The sequence below is a fragment of the Ornithodoros turicata genome, chromosome 8, assembly GCF_037126465.1.
Source record: "Ornithodoros turicata isolate Travis chromosome 8, ASM3712646v1, whole genome shotgun sequence".
NCBI lineage: Eukaryota > Metazoa > Arthropoda > Arachnida > Ixodida > Argasidae > Ornithodoros > Ornithodoros turicata.
The window spans coordinates 17,924,586-17,943,542 of NC_088208.1; the positions used below are offsets into that span (position 1 = coordinate 17,924,586).

At 46.5% G+C, this 18,957-nt stretch overlaps 2 protein-coding genes across 7 annotated transcripts in view; both read right to left on the reverse strand.

The window, feature by feature from the left end:
* Positions 1 to 2,946: 2,946 nt before the first annotated feature.
* LOC135366575 (uncharacterized) lies at positions 2,947 to 11,824 on the reverse strand. 3 transcript variants are annotated; one of them, XM_064599336.1, is made up of 7 exons: positions 11,612 to 11,824; positions 10,570 to 10,668; positions 6,223 to 6,242; positions 6,035 to 6,144; positions 5,540 to 5,696; positions 4,959 to 5,226; positions 2,947 to 3,115 (listed from the first exon to the last, which is right to left on the reverse strand). In XM_064599336.1, the coding sequence occupies exons 1-6, from the start codon at positions 11,718 to 11,720 to the stop codon at positions 5,011 to 5,013; spliced, it is 711 nt and encodes a 236-aa protein (XP_064455406.1). In that variant the 5' UTR covers positions 11,721 to 11,824; the 3' UTR covers positions 2,947 to 3,115; positions 4,959 to 5,010. The 3 variants fall into 3 exon arrangements, 2 of the variants coding, with proteins under 2 accessions (XP_064455406.1, XP_064455405.1); XM_064599335.1 differs by having other exon boundaries at positions 6,035 to 6,242; positions 11,612 to 11,814; XR_010414224.1 differs by lacking the exons at positions 4,959 to 5,226; positions 6,223 to 6,242 and having other exon boundaries at positions 11,612 to 11,798.
* A 2,045-nt stretch (positions 11,825 to 13,869) lies between these two features.
* The window catches only part of LOC135366576 (protein toll-like), a 28,199-nt gene continuing 23,111 nt past the window's right edge, over positions 13,870 to 18,957 (reverse strand). For all 4 annotated transcript variants that reach the window (XM_064599340.1, XM_064599338.1, XM_064599339.1 and 1 more), the window contains exon 6: positions 13,870 to 15,128. In XM_064599340.1, coding sequence (XP_064455410.1) covers positions 14,849 to 15,128 — 280 coding nt within the window. In that variant the 3' untranslated portion in view covers positions 13,870 to 14,848. The remainder of the gene's footprint in view (positions 15,129 to 18,957) is intronic.

Below are 18,957 nucleotides of genomic sequence, written 5' to 3' on the forward strand. Positions count from 1 at the left end.
CGCCCACCTTGAGTTCCTGGACCCCGAGTAACCAAAGACATGTTCCTACATTATTCATTTCAATGCTTGCAAGCTGTGCGCATCCCAACGACGTAAAATTATTTGTGTAGTGTGTACGCGTGACACCGGAGCAGCACCTGGCCAAAACAGGGTGCTGACAGAGCCGGACAGCTTGTCCTCCGGCAGCTCTGTAACAGCAGTTCTATTACCGGAAACAGTAACGGAAACGGAATTGAAAGGCCGATATCAGACACAGATAACGGAAACGAAAATATAGCAGCAACGAAAATGGAAATAATGAAAATACGTCCGTTATCATTCCCTGGTTGGCGGTGTGTCAAGAGGTCGGCACAGTTCCCTGTGAAGTCGAACAGCACGCATGGTCTACTGCGGTAGTAGGGACCTTGCACACCATGCGAGAGGAGTCCCGGCGCGCCCGGCCACAGTGCTAAGCCTTACCCCTGCTAAAATGTGCACATCAGTGGCTAAGGCGACTTCTATCAACATCGAAAATACGCGCGAAAGCTATAGCACGTTGCTCAGTTACTTATATCCCACTCTCAGCCACGGTCATAATCAGACCTCGCGGATATAAGCTTCGATTTTGCAATTTGTGATTTGGTTGTACACTCTTAAAAATGAACTTCACCGCATAGCACGCTCCTAGCCAACCATCATCCCGAATGATAACGTTCTCGCCCTAGATTTGTTGAAAACGGGAGGAGGAGCCTATTTTGTGCCGTGCATAATGGGCACAAAATAGGCTCCTCCTCCCGTTTTCAACAAATCAGGGGCGAGAACGTTGTCATTCGGGATGATGGTTGGCTAGGAGCGTGCTATGCGGTGAAGTTCATTTTTAAGGGTGTAGGGTTGTAGGGTAAGGTGGGGCAAGATGAGACACGGGGCAAGACGGTACATTTTTTTGCTCGACGCCTCCTGTCTCAGAAACGCGTTGTTCCATGCGGTTCAAACTTTACTCATAGGTCGCTCCATGTCCGCTTCATTGCACGTGAAAATTGTCCGGATTGGTGTTTACGTTGGAGAGAGAAAAATAATCTGTTACTGCTTCCTGGAATGTAAAGAACCGCAAAAAAAAAGGCGGCTTTCTGCAGTCCTTTCTTGTCATCTGTGCAACAGAGTTTCGCTGGCTCATTCTGTCTATGTCTACATCGTATTTCTTTATTCATTCATCTAGGTATATGCAAAGTATGAACACTCTTGGTTACTCGATGTTCTGTAGAAAAAAATAATTCATCCCATGATATGCACGGGGCAAGACGCAAACTGATAGACGAATTATTAGGTGGCTGTGAGCTTGCTCCTCAGATTTCTTCTTTCCAGCAAATGTTCCTGTTTGGTAGGATATTTCCAGCAAAGCAGAACCAGCATCGGACTGGCGGTGCCCTGTTTGCAAAGAAAAGGTGGAGCGAAATAGTACTGGGTTCTGTGTGGTTTAATTGCACATCACGTGGGCGGTGGGCTCAAGGGGGCTGCGTAGAGGCCAACGTGCTTTACTTTGTCTGCTTGGATTGCAAAAAACTAATTTGCATCATTACCACGGAGTGTCCAGACTTGCCTCACGCGATGTCTCGTCTTGCCCCAAGGTTCTGAATCTTCATTTTTCAATTTGTTGTTCTGTGCTTATTTTAGACCGGCTACATCCGTTCTGTATTTACAAGTCAGATGCTCTAGACCCATCAGAGTGTGCCTATGGCTAGATCTTTTTTGGAAAACTTCGATTCGTATTCAATTGTACCTTTCTTTCTCATATTGTCCTACACTCTTAAAAATGAACTTCACCACATAGCACGCTCCTAGCCAACCACCATCCCGAATGACAACGTTCTCGCCCCTGATTTGTTGAAAACGGGAGGAGGAGCCTATTTTGTGCCGTGCATAATGAACACAAAATAGGCTCCTCCTCCCGTTTTCAACAAATCTAGGGCGAGAACGTTGTCATTCGGGGTGATGGTTGGCTAGGAGCGTGCTATGTGGTGAAGTTCATTCTTAAGAGTACCTAACCCTGAGTGTTTCGCCTGCTGTGATATCGTGGTATACCCTACTCTAACCACTAGAAGCACAAGTCGTGAAGTGCACCTGCAATTTGCTTTTATTCACACTTGCGGCCACAAATCGCGCGTTTTTGACAGCGTGCTCACAGAAAACCTCTCACAAATATCTCGAAAAGGTAGAGCCTGAAGCGTGGAAGCTGCAATACAGAGCATCCGTGGGGGTAAAAAGCGAAGGAAGCGAGAGGCGTCAGATCGTGCAGGGATGGGTAGAGGATACCCTGACAAACACTGGTTTCGCTTTCCGCTACCAATATCCTCCTACGTTGCGTCACATATCTCTATTGGCTAGCAATGAAAACAAAATTGGAATAGACTACCGCAGTTTTACAAATCAGCTATACAATCTATTGTATGGAAAGCAGTGCCGCCTGCTGACCTAAATGCACAGTTCAAGAGGGATCTTGCATCGCACACACGCTGCTCGCACTTTCGTAACTTGATGATCGTTCACACATGTAGCTCTTTACCGCACGCACAAATCCAAAGAGACGTTTCGGTTCAAAGCAGTACCGGTCCGCATCACCAAACACAGGTCGAACCAGCCATCTTGATATCCGTATTCGCGGTACGTTTTGCACATCTGAAACATTTGTCAGTTTAGTTAATGTTTTCCCGCTAGTATACCAACGTTTACCTTCAGTTTCATAAGTTTCACATTGACGTACCCTCCGTACACTCTAAAAACAGAACTTCACCGCATAGCACGCTGTGAGCCAACCATTGCCACGAATGATAGGGTTATCGCTTTTGATTCGAAGAGAGAGGTGGGCGTACGCCTTTTTGTGGCAATTTGGATATATGAAAATTGCCACAAAAAGGTGTACGCCCCCGTCTCTCTTCGAATCAGAAGCGATAACCCTATCATTCTTGGCAATGGTTTGCGCACAGTGTGCTATGCGGTGAAGTTCTGTTTTTAGAGTGTACCACTTAATGTGATGAGCCCTTATCAGTCGCGATAGCCTCAGGGTGTCGCATACATCTTGGCTTTTCATCCATGACGTATGGTATTCCTCGTAACTGAATAAGCCACTTTTCTTGCAGGTCTGAAACGACAAGTCCGTTACTGCTGTCGATACACACCTACTGTTCGATACCTTTGCTCTGGGTCTATGTTAAAGGAGCACGCACGCTCGTAGAACTACGATCGTGCATGCTCTTGCAAGGGCGCTGCTTGCTTTGTTCGAGGTGTTCGAGGCAAAGTTAGCCGTTACGACCAAGGCACGCTTCGCTACAGATGCACTACCTTACGTAGATGGCATACGGCGGCATTTTCCCAAGAACTTATTCAACATGACATCATGATCAGATATCCGCGCAGCCCTTCACCATCACATCGCAGTCTTCAACTACAGAATCTATCACATCATAACTGATCATTCCAACTTGAACTTCAGAATCAATCACATCATAACCCATCATTCCACTTCAACTCTGATCCCACATTTCAATTTTCACAATTTGAGTAAAACTTCAGATCCCATCACGGCTTTGAAGTTGAAATCCAATGGTGAGTTCTGGAGTTCGGACAACCCAAGAAGAACGCTCATAAGTGCGCATAACAGTGAATTTCCTTTGGAAGTTTTTACAGTGAATTGTTAAAATGGATTGTGCAGCCTGCGCTGCACTGTCCGCACATCGGCCCGTTAAAGGAGCACAGAAAACGCTTCAGACAGGACAATTTTTTCAAACCAAGCCGTTAACCTGACTGATAAAACGCACCATGCGCAGTGATTCAAAGACATATGCATACATATCGAGGAATTCGATTTTGAAAACCGCAACCGCGCGCAACGGTGGCAATGCCCGCAACTAGCGGCGAGAGTCGCTTTGACGTCATCGCGGTGCAATCCGCTAATTGGTTTGCTTGTTTGGAGAAGTGTGGTCTGCTACACGCACAGAGAGAACTGGGAGTAGAAAAAAAAAAGCGTAAGGGCGCCGGCCCCGATTGGAGCGCGGTCTCTTGTAACCCTGATGACATCACAATCCTCCTCCTCCTCCTCTTTTCGTCCTGCAGAGCGAGTAGAGCGGGAACGCGCGCGCCGATGTTCAGGGGCGTTTTATTCCAAGCGAAGTACTGCGTACCGCCCAGAACCATCCAAAAGATTTTGACAATACTGTTCAACAATGTTGAGACTTTGAAAGAGTGGATTTTTGGAGAACAGACAACAGCAAGGAGAGAGAACTCTTGCTAAACCATACTCCATTATGAAATTAGCGAAATTACATTATTATACCTTCAAAGATCTGAAAACTGTTACACTGTAGGAGTATGCTAGACCTACCGTATCTATCGTCTGTGTTACCAGCCATTGTGCTCGTACCAGTCAATTTTTAGAAAACTTAAATTAAAAATTTTACACTCCGCCACCCTGCAACGCTGCTCATCGCTCGTTGGTAAGGGACAATTACATGCGCTACACACTTGTCTACAACGATAAAAGTCTGCTACCTAACACAAGATCAGCAAATCGCTATTGCTTCACGAACTCGGGATCATTTCTTTAATTTGAAACTAATTTTGCTAGCAAATTGAAACATTAGCAGTGTTCTGTCATACGTTTAATGTGGTAAGCTGAGTTTACAAGCAACAACTGCTAAACCACGCCGTAAACATCAATTGCCTGTCTGAGGCTTTGCAGTACCTTTAAACGATTTATCACAAAGTCCAGCCTTTGTGGACAACACTGATGATACGTGATGACCAATCTCGTATTTGCCACCGAAACTAAGTGACGGGCTATCTATTGAAATAGTGTCGTCGGCATCCAATAAAATTACCGTTTGACATGTTTTGTACATGTTTTTTCGTGATGTAACTTTTGCACCTACGCAGCTCGTAGCCCAGATGCCCATACATAAGCGATTGCTGCTTTTAAGTGTACGTACCACAACGTTGTGCGTGCGTGTATTCCCCAGGCTCAATGACATGTTGCCGATTCTACAGTAGACCAGTTCTTCGAATCCCGTCATCGGCTGTGCTGTCTGAGGTTTTCCCTGGGTTTTCCGAAGACTTTCCAGACGAATATCGGCACAGTTCCCCGTGAAGTCGGCCCAGGACGCATACTAACCTCCCCTGTCCCCTTCTCCTTCCTGCTGTCCTCTCTCCATCTGTACACGTCTGTACGCCGCTCATAGCCCCAGTTGCTTCGGGGCGCTAACACAGAATTAAAAAAAAAACTACACCAGTTCGTTTGCACACGTTGTTCTTCGAAGTATTTTCCTATTTTCCGCTTTTTTTCCCACCTGTTTCGCGCAGATATGGAATTCCAATTCGCAAAAAAATGCTCTTAGTGTCTGTTGAGCCAGCCATTAAATTACGCTGGTTTCATACTTCTAGTTTCTGCTGCGTATTCATCTTTTGGTATTCTAGTATGTACTACAATAGATGCAGAGTGCGCCATAAAAACTGCATTCATTATCATCATCAATAGGCACAGAGGCGTGCAACGAAATCACACTTGTCATACCTTGAGCAATTCAATCAACTGGTCCACATCTGCACTCGACGTAGTCATTGTGACGTCAAAGTCGAGGCAGCTGTAGTGAAACCCCTTTCCGCAAAGACTCGTGGTAGCGGCCATGTCAGTAAGGGTGGTTAGCTGTGTGGTCGCCTCTGATCGGATTCTGCACAGACGCATATTTGTTGAAAGAAAAAAACAAAAACAAAAAGAAAAACCCATAGTTAGCAGGGATACGTGGCACAAGTTTGTCCGGTAGCGAGATAAAGCTGTCAATGCCTGAGAGTGAACAAGGATATATCAGGATACCTTTCCCCCCCCCCCAGGTCTTTATCCGACGTCTCCCCTGTGTATGTGTTGCAGCAGTGAACATGGATTGGCGCTCGCTTCGCGTGATGTCCATCAGAGAATCAATTGAAATATATCCAAAGTGGTTTTGGCTTTATGCAGACTAGTGGACTAAGGGTACACGAAATGTCGAACTCTGCAATGTCTGAAACTTACTCTTGTTTAATATCAATGCCCCACCGTGTTCTCGATGACTTCGACACCAGCGCGGTGAAGTTCAAGTGTCTGCCAGATGTGGACGTGAACGGGGCTGTGGCAGGCCTGAACTGGAAGAAGTGGAACAGATCATCGGATACAGAGCTTGGCATTGCTGACCATCTGTTTGAGTGGGTGGCTGTACGGACCATCAACTGTGAATCTAGAGCTGCAAAGCCGAGCAAAGATGACGTTACGTTCAATTCTGACATTATGCTCATACATAGTCAAGTACACCTTCAAGTCAAGTCAAGCCTTCGTGGACCAACACTGCTGTTATGTTGCCTGATACAAAATGACCAGTCTCGTACTTGCTACCGAAACTAAGCAATGGGCTCTCTATTGAAGCCATGTGGTGCCGGCTTCCTACATTTTTAAATGTGTTTTATTTAACCTCCATCCATATCCCATTGACATGGCAGGTGCAGGCAACGGATTGATTACGCAGCGTCAGTAGTATGTGTCTTTGTCGAGGCTCTGGCGTGATCAGCTGTGTGCGATTAGCTACCACCCGTGTTGTTATTTGACACCGCAACGGCCACCTGCGCGGTGTCGATCAGAGCGCAACGACCACATTAACCATCAGATTGCAGCCTGCCACCCTAAGATGCCACCCCATATTATTGTACTGACGCAAAGAAGAAACAGCAACTTTATTTAAATGATGAATGGGATACTTCTCAGATTAACAAAGTAGATTGACGGCAGATGCTGAACATAGTGGTATCTGTTTCATGGATAGGTTTCCGGATGCCCCTTCACTTTTTACGGAGTGTATGATTCAGTGTACCATATACTATTGATGTTGCCGAGGTCTACCTTCAGTAGATTTCACACCGAATAAAGGAAGGGACGCGTGTCCCTCTTGACCGATCGGGCGCCTGGCCAACAGTGGTCGCGCGCCCAGCCAACGCCACCTGGATACAGAAAGCCTGCTTGAAGCCTCCTCACTCCTTCTCGCGTAGTAAACATTTCAAGTCGACCAATGGCCGCAGCCAAGCAAGACGTGAGCCAATTGCCAAAGATGATTTTGAAACACAGGCTCTTCGTGGCTACCAATGGCTGCACATGCGGCTGATGTCAGCTCGTTTCCATAGATACTGCAGCTGAGAGGAAACTCGTGATTGGCGTGAATTGTTTCGTGACGTTGCTCCCAGCAAGTGGTGTTGGCCCAGCCAACGCCGCCTTGTTGAATGAGGAATTCGTGTGCTCATTTCGTGGCAGTTTTTTTTTTTTTTTTGTGCCAGATTCCGAGCAATCACTTTCTCTTAATCAAACAATCGCTCTTTCCCAGCATGAGCAATTCGCCAGCTAGCACTTTTTTTTTGCAAGACCTCGATGCAACCGAGCATCGGGTTGCCCAACTACATCTTGTGTGGCCACATCCAAGTCGCGAGGGATCGCACGTCGCAAGCTAACGTGGGTTATAGAAGACGACGGAACCATGGCATGAAGATCCAAAACACAGCGCGAGAAGACACGACGGAAGAAGAGAGGACAGGACAGGCGCTGACTCCAACGAACAGTTTAATAACACAAAAACCAGTACGCAGGCGCACAGCCGCCAACCCAGTCACCCCACCTTGGTCCAAAAGCGCAGACGCTCAAACAGACACAATCACTACCGCCTCGACAACATCCTCCTCTCCCCCGATAACAAAGACACAGAAGTTTGGCTCACACACCTACCGCCTCTATCCCCGATAAAAAACGCTTCAGATAACTCCCGCGCACCCTTATCTCTGCTCCTAGATAGCACGACAATCTGACTAAATAGCGGAGTACACTTACATTTGGTAACATGCATGGGCAAATGACGCGTGTCCGCACTAGACAAAGACCTTTCATGCTCCCGGGCCCTGTCGTTAACACACCGGCCAGTCTGGCCAATGTACACCCTATCGCATGTGAGTGGGATCTCATAAACTACCCCCACCGCACAGCTAACGCACTGGTGCTGATGGCTCTTGCCACAAGAGACTTTAGGCTTACTACGATCAACTTTCGAACAAAGGCCCGAGAGCTTGCAAGGTGCCGAAAATACCATAGGTACACCGTATCTATTAGCCACTCTTTTCAAATTGTGCGATACTCTGCACGTACGGAACAACCATACATCTAGTAGAGCCCCTCGCCACTTCCCCCCTAGGTTTCCGCACCTTTCCTTTAACCTTTAGGAGAAGGCCTTCGGCTACACTCGCCAACAGCCTTGTGGGGAACCCAGCAGCACCCAACCTGTCAACCTGGGCCGTGAAACTCTCCAACAAAACGTGCTCACAAGACTTCTTTAAAGCGGATTCCAAGCAGAGCAAAGCAATAGCGCGCTTCACAGTCTTAGATTGGGCTGAGTCAAAAGGCATCAGGTCCTTCTTTGCCCTCGGGTGGAAGGCCCAACACAAGCGCTTCTCCCCAACACGGATATTAAGGTCCAGGAACTGTATACGCCCATTCGCCTGTAGCTCTGAGGTGAATGACAACCCTTTCCCTCCACAGTGAAATTGCTGTAACACACCACTAACAATATTCTCATAGCATTGCTTTGCTCTGCTTGGAATCCGCTTTAAAGAAGTCTTGTGAGCACGTTTTGCTGGAGAGTTTCACGGCCCAGGTTGACAGGTTGGGTGCTGCTGGGTTCCCCACAAGGCTGTTGGCGAGTGTAGCCGAAGGCCTTCTCCAAAAGGTTAAAGGAAAGGTGCGGAAACCTAGGGGGGAAGTGGCGAGGGGCTCTACTAGATGTATGGTTGTTCCGTACGTGCACAGAGTATCGCACAATTTGAAAAGAGTGGCTAATAGATACGGTGTACCTATGGTATTTTCGGCACCTTGCAAGCTCTCGGGCCTTTGTTCGAAAGTTGATCGTAGTAAGCCTAAAGTCTCTTGTGGCAAGAGCCATCAGCACCAGTACGTTAGCTGTGCGGTGGGGGTAGTTTATGAGATCCCACTCACATGCGATAGGGTGTACATTGGCCAGACTGGCCGGTGTGTTAACGACAGGGCCCGGGAGCATGAAAGGTCTTTGTCTAGTGCGGACACGCGTCATTTGCCCATGCATGTTACCAAATGTAAGTGTACTCCGCTATTTAGTCAGATTGTCGTGCTATCTAGGAGCAGAGATAAGGGTGCGCGGGAGTTATCAGAAGCGTTTTTTATCGGGGATAGAGGCGGTAGGTGTGTGAGCCAAACTTCTGTGTCTTTGTTATCGGGGGAGAGGAGGATGTTGTCGAGGCGGTAGTGATTGTGTCGGTTTGAGCGTCTGCGCTTTTGGACCAAGGTGGGGTGACTGGGTTGGCGGCTGTGCGCCTGCGTACTGGTTTTTGTGTTATTAAACTGTTCGTTGGAGTCAGCGCCTGTCCTGTCCTCTCTTCTTCCGTCGTGTCTTCTCGCGCTGTGTTTTGGATCTTCATGTATAGTCACCAACGTGCCCGACAGCGAGTCCTCTTGGAACCATGGCAGTGGGACCGCGATGTACCTAGCCGATAGTGGCATCACTACGGTACGCGTCACCGGATGCGCAGGCTGTGTGTCCCCCCCCCCCCATAATGGATCTCTTACCGTACCTAATGGTTCACAATACATAAAATTATCACACCACAACCAGAAAAAAATTTAGGAAGATCAATTGGTGAATCCTTTGGAAATGCATTAGCAAGCACCTGTGTTTGCTTTTGCTTCCTGCTTTCTCTTTCGCTTGTTTCCTTTGGTTGCCCTCAGACTCCTCTGGCGTTTGGCCGTGGAGTCTACAGACAGGCATTGCTTACGTTGCTATTCATTCTCTGCCTTCCGTCGTCGTCGATCGCATTCCGTTTTCCTGTGGCCTAGTCGGCCTGGCTCTCGTACTTGGTTTGCACTCTATTGTATATTTCAAACTTCCCCCCACGCACTCGCACGCTTAGACATCCCCGCATATTTGGTTCGCAGGCGTCGCCGCCATCCCCTCCTCCAGCTGCTCCTCCGCTGTGATCCCACGTGCTGCTGCCCTCCCGAATTTTCCTCCTCTCCCCTGTTCCTTACCCTCCTTCTACCCTCGTCCTCCTTCTACCCTTCCTCTACCACCCTCCGCTCGACATGACCCTTCTAATGCTGACGAAATAACTCACTGGCAAAGGGCTCCTCCTCATTTTGCCACAGAGAAACAGAGGTACTGGTGCGGCGTGCCACCCTCTTCCATCGCGTCACCCGGTTCGGAGCTCACCCCTCTACTGAGGCTACAGCCCTGGCGTGACTCTAACAATTTAAACTGCTTCTGGGCATGCATGTTCGGGTGACAACTCTCACGTGAGTTGGCGCAGCCACTAGGTTCGCAATTTCCGAGTGCGTACTATGTTGGCACAGCATGAAATGTATAGAGTCAATTTTGAATGCGAAATTCAAGTGCGCATCCACTGTGAGTGCACTGCAACGTGCAACAGCATTTAGAATGCAAGGCCAGGAAACAGCTAGACAAGAGCATCATTAAGGTCTTCCAAATACGAGCCTAAGACAAAGCAAACACTTACTGTCCTGGTTTCTGGCTTGGCGAAGCGGATTCCTGGTTGACAGGAAGGCCACGTTTCTGCGCGTATGCTGCTTGTTCTGAACGCTTTGCCGGAAAAGGCCTAGATGAGAGCGGAAATATCTTTACGCAGCTCTTTCAAATATCGTTCCTAATCCAAGTACACAAAGCCGACACGAGATGAAGCAACAGCCCAGGACCCATGTGTCTTCGACAATCATCGTGAAAGCAAAAGGCTCCCTTCCCTACTTCCTGTGTCCCTCGTGTCTGCTATGAGGCGGCAAGTACGTATAATCGTTGTGACATCCGCATTACGATACCATCGTATTGGCACACTAGCTAGTTTTAATAGGTAGCTTTCTTAACCTATCTTTTACGTAGAGGGCATACGATCTACTAAAATTATTCTCTAAAAAAACTCTTCAGTCCAGATTATTGTCAAGCATTCGGAGATGGGAAGCACTGCACTTAAACGATACGAAGAGAATGCCAGCCACTTCAAACGACTAAGGAAGATGACATTTTCGGAACCATTGTTATCTTAGCGTAAGCTTTCGATGTACTAAAAGTCGCTATTGTGTACTGGACATGATTAAGCACTGGATCAAGAAAACTGGGCATTTTCTTATCTGGCCCGTCCTTTGCCAGTCACCACTCTTTTAGCGCGTAGACAGTTCTGCACGAGGCCTTTTCCCTCTTGAACGAACTTTGAGAAAATTTCTCAGTGCAGTACTCTATGCGCGCCCGAAGCTCTACTAAAACTACTGAAGAATCTCAACAAGTGTCATGAACGCGACGCAGTTTTCATCTGAAAAACCCAACCGCGATAAACCGCGAAAGAGCCAGCGATCCGAAAAAAGGTAGAGAAATCAGCAGGCCCAGTTCATGACATTGTTCTACTGGGCTGGCTCCCCAGTCCAGTAGGCTGACCCCTAGAAGTGGGGGTGGGTGTAAGCTAACTGTTTTTAATCAAGAATAACTTATCGTTGTTCGTCAGATACTAGTTTACGGTAGGCAAATATAGCAACGATGGATCTCAGACTTACCCTTCTTCAAAACTAGCTGGGAGCTGCAGGAGAACAAACGGATAAGTACGTCACACAACCGAACAACCGATTGGCGAACAGTGGAATGAACCACACGCGATATAACCATAACGCGATTCTTCTTCTTCTTCTTCTTCTACCTCAGGGCAATGGCCGTTAGCCACTGAGGGCGATTGGCCAGGGCTAGTCATGATGTAACGCGTGAAGCGACCTTCTTCTTCTTCTTCTTCCACCACTAGGAACAGTGGCCACCAGCCACACAGGGCGATTGGCCAGGGTTTGGTGCGGAGTAATCTCTAGATAACGCGATCACCACCACCACCACCTAGATAACGCGATTGAGAGCGCGCCCTAGGTTTACTTTCTTCTTCTTCCTCCTCGCAAAAGATGCTCGTGAGCCACTTCCCTGCTATACGTGCCGTGGCCGTGTAAGTCTGTTTCGTGGTTATATTTGGCCGCACTGGTGCTTTATTCGATTTTAACATCCCAGAACAGCTCCACGACCAGCAATAATAATAGGGCGTTTCAGGGTAGTGTTACCCAATCGCTTTGAGGCCTCAAAAGAAATAAGGGTCGTGAGAGCGCATGCTCGGCTCCCAGAGGATGTTTCATGCGATTACGCAGCGCCTTCGTACTTCTTTTGTGTACAATGAAATTGGAAGCCATCACAGCGTACGCCTGGGGCCCATTCCGAGTCTTGGATGTTGACATACTGTTGAATGCAGCAAGAAACACACAAGGAAGGACGAAGTTGACACCACGGCTGCTTACTCACAACTGACAGAAAATTTATTTCGAGACGGACAAGGAAAATAAAGCATTTACGATGAACAGGTTTGAAGCACGAATAAGATCCACAGCCCCCCCCCCCCCCTGTCAGCCCCCTGTCAGCGGCTCTTTGGTCTTCTTTGAGTAAATCATGTGAACACCAAATACAAAGCAGCTTCGCCTCTCAGGTCCAGAGGTTGATGGAGGGAGGCTACCCACTTTCACTTTTGCAGAACGTTGCTGAGATCGTATTGCAGAAGGTAAAGGGCAAGGCGAGAAGGCTGCGTAGCGAGTTGAGGGGCAGGCCTATAATATTGCCATACATTCATACCTTGTCTCACAATTTCAAAAATGTGGCTAAAAGGCATGGGGTTCCAGTAGTTTTGACTGCTCCTATGAAGCTCCAGGTTTTGTGCTCTAGAGTCAACAACCCTAAGCCCACGGGTGGATGTAAAGTGCAGCACAAAGAGGAAACTTTTGTGAGTTGCCGACAGCAAGTAGTTTACAGCATTCCGCTCTCATGTGAACGACGATATATTGGGCAAACGGGGCGATGCCTCAACATACGGCTGCGTGAGCATAGGGCAGCGGTGTTCAATTCAACTCCCTCAGGACACCTTGCCGTTCACTGTCGAACATGCGGGTGCAAGCCACTTTTTGGACACACGGAGACTGTAAAAGCTATGCTCAAACAAAAGATAGCACGGGAGATAGCTGAAGCATCAGATACAGAACGGGGATATGTGTGTAAGCCAGCCGTCCATTGACCTGACTTCGGAAGAGATAGCAGATATGCATACGATGTAATCTTTGGTGTGGTATAATATGCTCTGTACTTTGTCAGCCATGCGTGGCATGTGTGAAATTGTTAGGTAGTGACGGGTTACCTTTAAACATGTGTGTTAACGGGGGGGGGGGGGGGGGGGGCTGTGGATCTTATTCGTGCTTCAAACCTGTTCGTCGGAAATGCTTTATTTTCCTTGTCCATCTCGAAATAAATTTTCTGTCAGTTGTGAGTAAGCAGCCGTGGTGTCAACTTCGTTCTTCCTTGTGTGTTTCTTGCTGCAGTCAACAGTATGTCAAGATACCAGCTACCCCAACTTCGTACACTTGTACACTTGGATGTTGAGGCGCACCCAATTTTGCGTAAATAGCGGACTACCCAAACTCGCCGCAAATGTGAGTGTGCGTCGCCCCAAAGCGAAACTTGACGTTTCCGGAGAGCTACCGGGTCACGGAGCTGTTCAAAAAAAAAAAAAAACAAGAAAACACACACACATATCGTGCAGCTACATTGTTTGCGACCTTGCTATGCGACAAATAGCTATGCAGCCTATGTGTATAAGAAACATGTCATGCAGACGTATAGTCGCAGCTGAACAGTTCAAATGCGCAAAATAAAGCGTTTGGAAGTAACTGGAATTTCGTTTCTTAAAAGGAAACTCTATATTAAACAACTTACCTTAACAAGATAGCAGACACGCGCGAGATGCTATAAAAATGCATTTATTTTTATTTGGTTACAGGTCAAAGGCCCGCGAGGGCACTGCATAACTGAGGGGCACACGCAAGCTGTATAAAGGAAAACGAATTACACGGAATAGGATCTGCAGCTATTGACTGCTATCTATGACCGATACCGTTTAAATACGATACTAAATACTGAAGGCAAAACGAATTGAAGAGCTACGAAAATACTTGCAATGAGAGTGTATTGAACAAAGCGATCAGAGCATATTTGTAAGCAGTGGTAAAAATTATTGAAGCCATATTTAATAATAATAATAATAATAATAATAATAATAATAATAATAATAATAACTTAACTTAACGCGACTTCGACTTAAAGCGACAGTCACCATCATTCTCTGCCTTAGAAAATCAATCTACTTGATCTCACAGGGATCACTACTGGCATGACGGGATGTCCTTATCTACTATGTGTTCGAAATATGCTACCCTGACAACGTAGGTACTAAAGATCCACGTCCATATCTGCTTCATAGTCACATCAGTCATGTCACATTTCAAGAAACGTAATTCTAAATTAACTATCTTTTTATACTTAACCGTGACTCGTGACGTCCCCGTAAGTAAATGTACCGGTCGACAGACCGCCAAACCATTTTCTAGCTTTTTTTTATTCAAGTAACGGTTTCTGCGCACTCATGTACCGATGGATTGGTGTGTGAGTTCTACTTGATGCAGTTGTCCTTTATGGGCGTCTCTTACTGGAACACTATAGCATGCGCATCCAGCGACGACATCAACGAAAACTCTCGCACCGTCTGTGTCAACAGATATAACAGTTCAGTCCTCAAATTGTATATTTTCTGTTACTTCGACGTAACGGAGCCTATCGAAGTGGATATCTTTCGCACTGAAACACCACTCGACCGTTGTATCTTGCTTTGACCACGTTCAAAACTAGAAAAACAACGAATAAACAACGAAAGACAATTAACCGATTCAATCCCCTGTCCTTGGTATGATTGAGAGCGGTATGTTGCCAGGATCCCGAACTGGGTTTCTGTCTTTCTTGGGCAAAGAGTATATGAGCTTGTTCCAGAAATGCTTCTCCCCCCAGCGCAGATAATTAGTTGCCTGCATGTAACGAATAAGTTCCTGATCGACACCATCCGGCACCTTATCCACAACCACAATGATCAGTCTGTTGATTTTGTCTTGCAGAGCCGTGTGATGCGCGACGCGGAACTCCCAACGACACCAGTCGCTCTCCACGAAGTTTCTGGAAACGGAAAAAAAAAAGAGAAAGCGATTGTCGATTACATTTCATAATGCAACACTTGCCACCAGTATACACTATACACTATACCCTACACTCTTAAAAATGAACTTCAGCACATAGCACGCTGCTAGCCAACCATCATCTCGAATGATATCGTTATGTGATCTGATTTGTTGAAAACAGGAGAAGTACGCCTTTTTGGTGACAATTATGAACAGCATAAGTGTCACAAAAAGGCGTACGACTCCCGTTTTCAACAAATCAGGTCACATAACGATATCATTCGAGATTATAGTTGGCTAGGAGCGTGCTATGCGCTGAAGTTCATTTTTAAGAATGTACGGGACCTGCAGCAATGCGCCACACTATACTCTTAAAAATGAACTTCACCGCATAGCACGCTCCTAACCAACCATCATCTCGAATGATATCGTTATCTGCCCTGATTTGTTGAAAACGGGAGGCGTACGCCATTTCTGTGACAATTATGAACAGCATAAGTGTCACAAAAAGGCGTACGCTTCTCGTTTCCTGGCGTACGCCATGCGTAGGCGCCAGGCGTACGCCATTTCTGTGACAATTATGAACAGCATAAGTGTCACAAAAAGGCGTACGCTTCTCGATTTCAACAAATCAGGGCAGATAACGATATCATTCGAGATGATGGTTGGTTAGGAGCGTGCTATGCGGTGAAGTTCATTTTTAAGAGTGTAGGCTGACAAACCTTACAAACGTGTATGCCTACTCCAATTACCAATTACCTGCCACCAGTTGTACACTCGGCGAATAGACGAGTTTCATAAAATCCCAGTGCTCCTTGCGCACGCTAGCTAGCCAGTTGCTTTCTGAGCTGGACTCTCGCCCCCCTCTCTCTCACAAAATTGCTTGGTCCCTGGCCACATCCAGCCCACCAACGCTCTGCTCTCAAAGCTCTCTTCACCTTTCTAGACAGCATAGGTCTTCGATCCTTATCGTGAAGGGGCTCATTATTTCATTCACCGCATTACTATCAGCAATGGGGTAGAGTATCGCCCCTGCCGATTACTGAAATGAGGAAGGGAGAACTGACCCCCACGTTTTGTTTTCGCTGACCTTGACTCCTCGCGTGACAACCGGTCGGGAGAGAAGGAACCGAAACAGATTAGGATCCTTCTCTTCCTTTGTTATCAGCAAGTTCCCAGAGTTCAAAGCGGCGCTAAGCTCTGTGGGATTTTCTGAAGTCGTATATTCACGTGGTCAAAATTGCGGCAACCCGGCCTAGCGTTCTGAAATTGCTAGCCCTGCGCCCGCGCCAAGTAACATGACAGTTGTCACACGGACTAGGATAAGAGGCTAGCGGTTTCAGATGGTCGCTTGGATCATGCTAGGGGCATCGCGGACGCTCGTGTTCCGGTTCCGTCGTCTGCTAACCCATGGGTCGCGCTCGGTTGTGACTCGAAAGGAGCTGCGTCTAACCCCACACGGAGCCGCTGCATAACGCTACGCATCCTCTCCTGATTGCCAGCCATTATCTATCGGCTTCCGCTCACACCTATTTCCGCTTCGTGTGCTTGGCTCGCAGACACCAAGTACCGCAGATGTCGCGTGAGTCTTTGTCAGTCACAGAAGGAGGGCGAAGCAGTTGATGCTACACAGGTCAAGCGTTTTCAGAACCAAAACGAATTAAAATTCTGCCGTGTTTCTGTTTTGTTCTCGTATTGCCTGCAATGCTGCTTACGACCCTGTTGTTATCTGACGGAAGAAGGTGAAACATAGGTGCAGACCATTGAAAATGTTTAGATATGACGGCGTATTTTCCTTTTTTTTTAGCTTCCACGATTTATCCACAAAAAAATGGGCAAAGTGGTAGTATCGATATAAAATTTTAGCGCATAATACGTATACTTCAACTCCCAAAAAATGCCCATGTAGCTAAAGGTGGGATAGCAAATGCCTAATGGACGTCTAAATTTAGACAAGTGACATGTCTAGTAAGACGTCTTCCGATAGCCTTAATGTCTAAGGGAGTTCCTCTAGCCTTCCTCTAGCATAGCTAACGTTACGCCACCTAGACGTCTAAACTTAGACATCGAACATCTTGCCCTAGCCCAAGTTTACACTTTTTATATACCAGACCGAGGTGGCTTCTAGCCCTATACTAGACCTGTATTAGACGTAATGTCTAGGATTATAGCTTCATTAGCCTTTGCTTAGACCACACCTGAAACGTTAAACCTAAATGCTTTTCTGTATGTGTGTACTGTTTCAGAAATGTGTGCTGTGCGTGTGAAAGTGACACGCAGTAGCTCACACGTGAAGCAGATTTTAACAAAGCTTTATTTAAAGTAAAGCTGTTACAACACTGCAAAAGTGACTAGCGTATGCACTTCACGTTTGCGCAGCACTGCAACGAGGAAATAATGGTACAGCCGCCTATCAAGGGCAAGTCAATGACTAGATAGAAATGCCCATAATATCACAACACATATTGTAGAACTTCTAGAAATAACATTGAAATATGAAACTCCAGTTACTTATGTTCTCTGATGATACATAGTCAACGACTCTAAGTCCTCAAACGCAAAATATCAAGTTAAAACGATTTACGAACAAATTTCAATAGATACTGAGCGCCCAAAAAATTACGTCGAATACCCCACCTTTTGGCAGCATGCCCGCGGTATAATACTTTCCAGGTGACATACAGAAAGGCGTTGACCAGATAGTAATGCTATGATATTCATAACACCACAGTCCAATATTTGTCAGTTGAACAGTATCATGTTCAGCTGACAAATATTCGACTAATATAACTTAACCCTGTCAAAAACCCACACCAGGCAATCCTTGTGGGTCATTCCACGCCAAATGATCCAAAGGTCCTGCTCGACACCCCTGAGTTCTTTTAAAAACTTTTAAAAACAATTTCATAGATATAATCCCTTCTACCAATAAGCATTTGCGAAAGAATTTCTGAAAAATAACAGGCCGGTTACGACTCGTTTAACGCGAAATTCAGCGTCAGGTGTGTGTATGGTGAAACGAGGCCGGATGAAAATGTGTAGACAAATTTATTTATGCGTGATGAGTATGAGCTTCAAACAGTATCATACAGTGTTTTATGACTACTGACGATCATTATGACATTCAGTGGCTATTTTCGCGATATGTGCCACGAGTCGATTTTATGGGACTACCGCAGCTTCAAATAGTGTCATACAGTGCTTTGTGACAACCGGCGGTCATTAGCACATTTCATGACTATTTTCATGATATGTACCACGAATCAATTTTTTTGGGATACCGCAGCTTCAAACAGTATCATACAGTGCTTTATGACAACGACGGTCATTATGACATTCCATGACTATTTTCGTGATATGTTCTATGAATCGATTTTATGGGACTACCGCTGGTTCAGTGTCATACAGTGTTTTGTGACTACCGGCGGTCATTATGGCATTCCATGACTATTTCACTTATCAACTCCTGTGCTCGTGAAACAAACAATCGACGAACTTGAAGTGACAAGCTCCAGAGACACTGCATCCTTTATCTGCAGTGGACGACCGATAGCATAATGAACTGGCTGTTCCACCGAGTGGGGACATCTTGCAGCGCATGCAACACATGTTTGTTCATTCGGCGCCGCAGGTCATCTAGCCGCCTTTGAGCAGCTGCACCTAGAGTCACTAAATAAGCTACGCTTCAGAGTAACGACACTGAGCCGCCATGTTGTTTCGGATGACCTCCAGCCCCACCTCTATTTTGGCAGTAGAAATAGAAGAAGGTGAAGTTCAGCAGTGGAAGAAGACAACACTTCGAAGAGCGCTAAATGGATGGCGCTGGA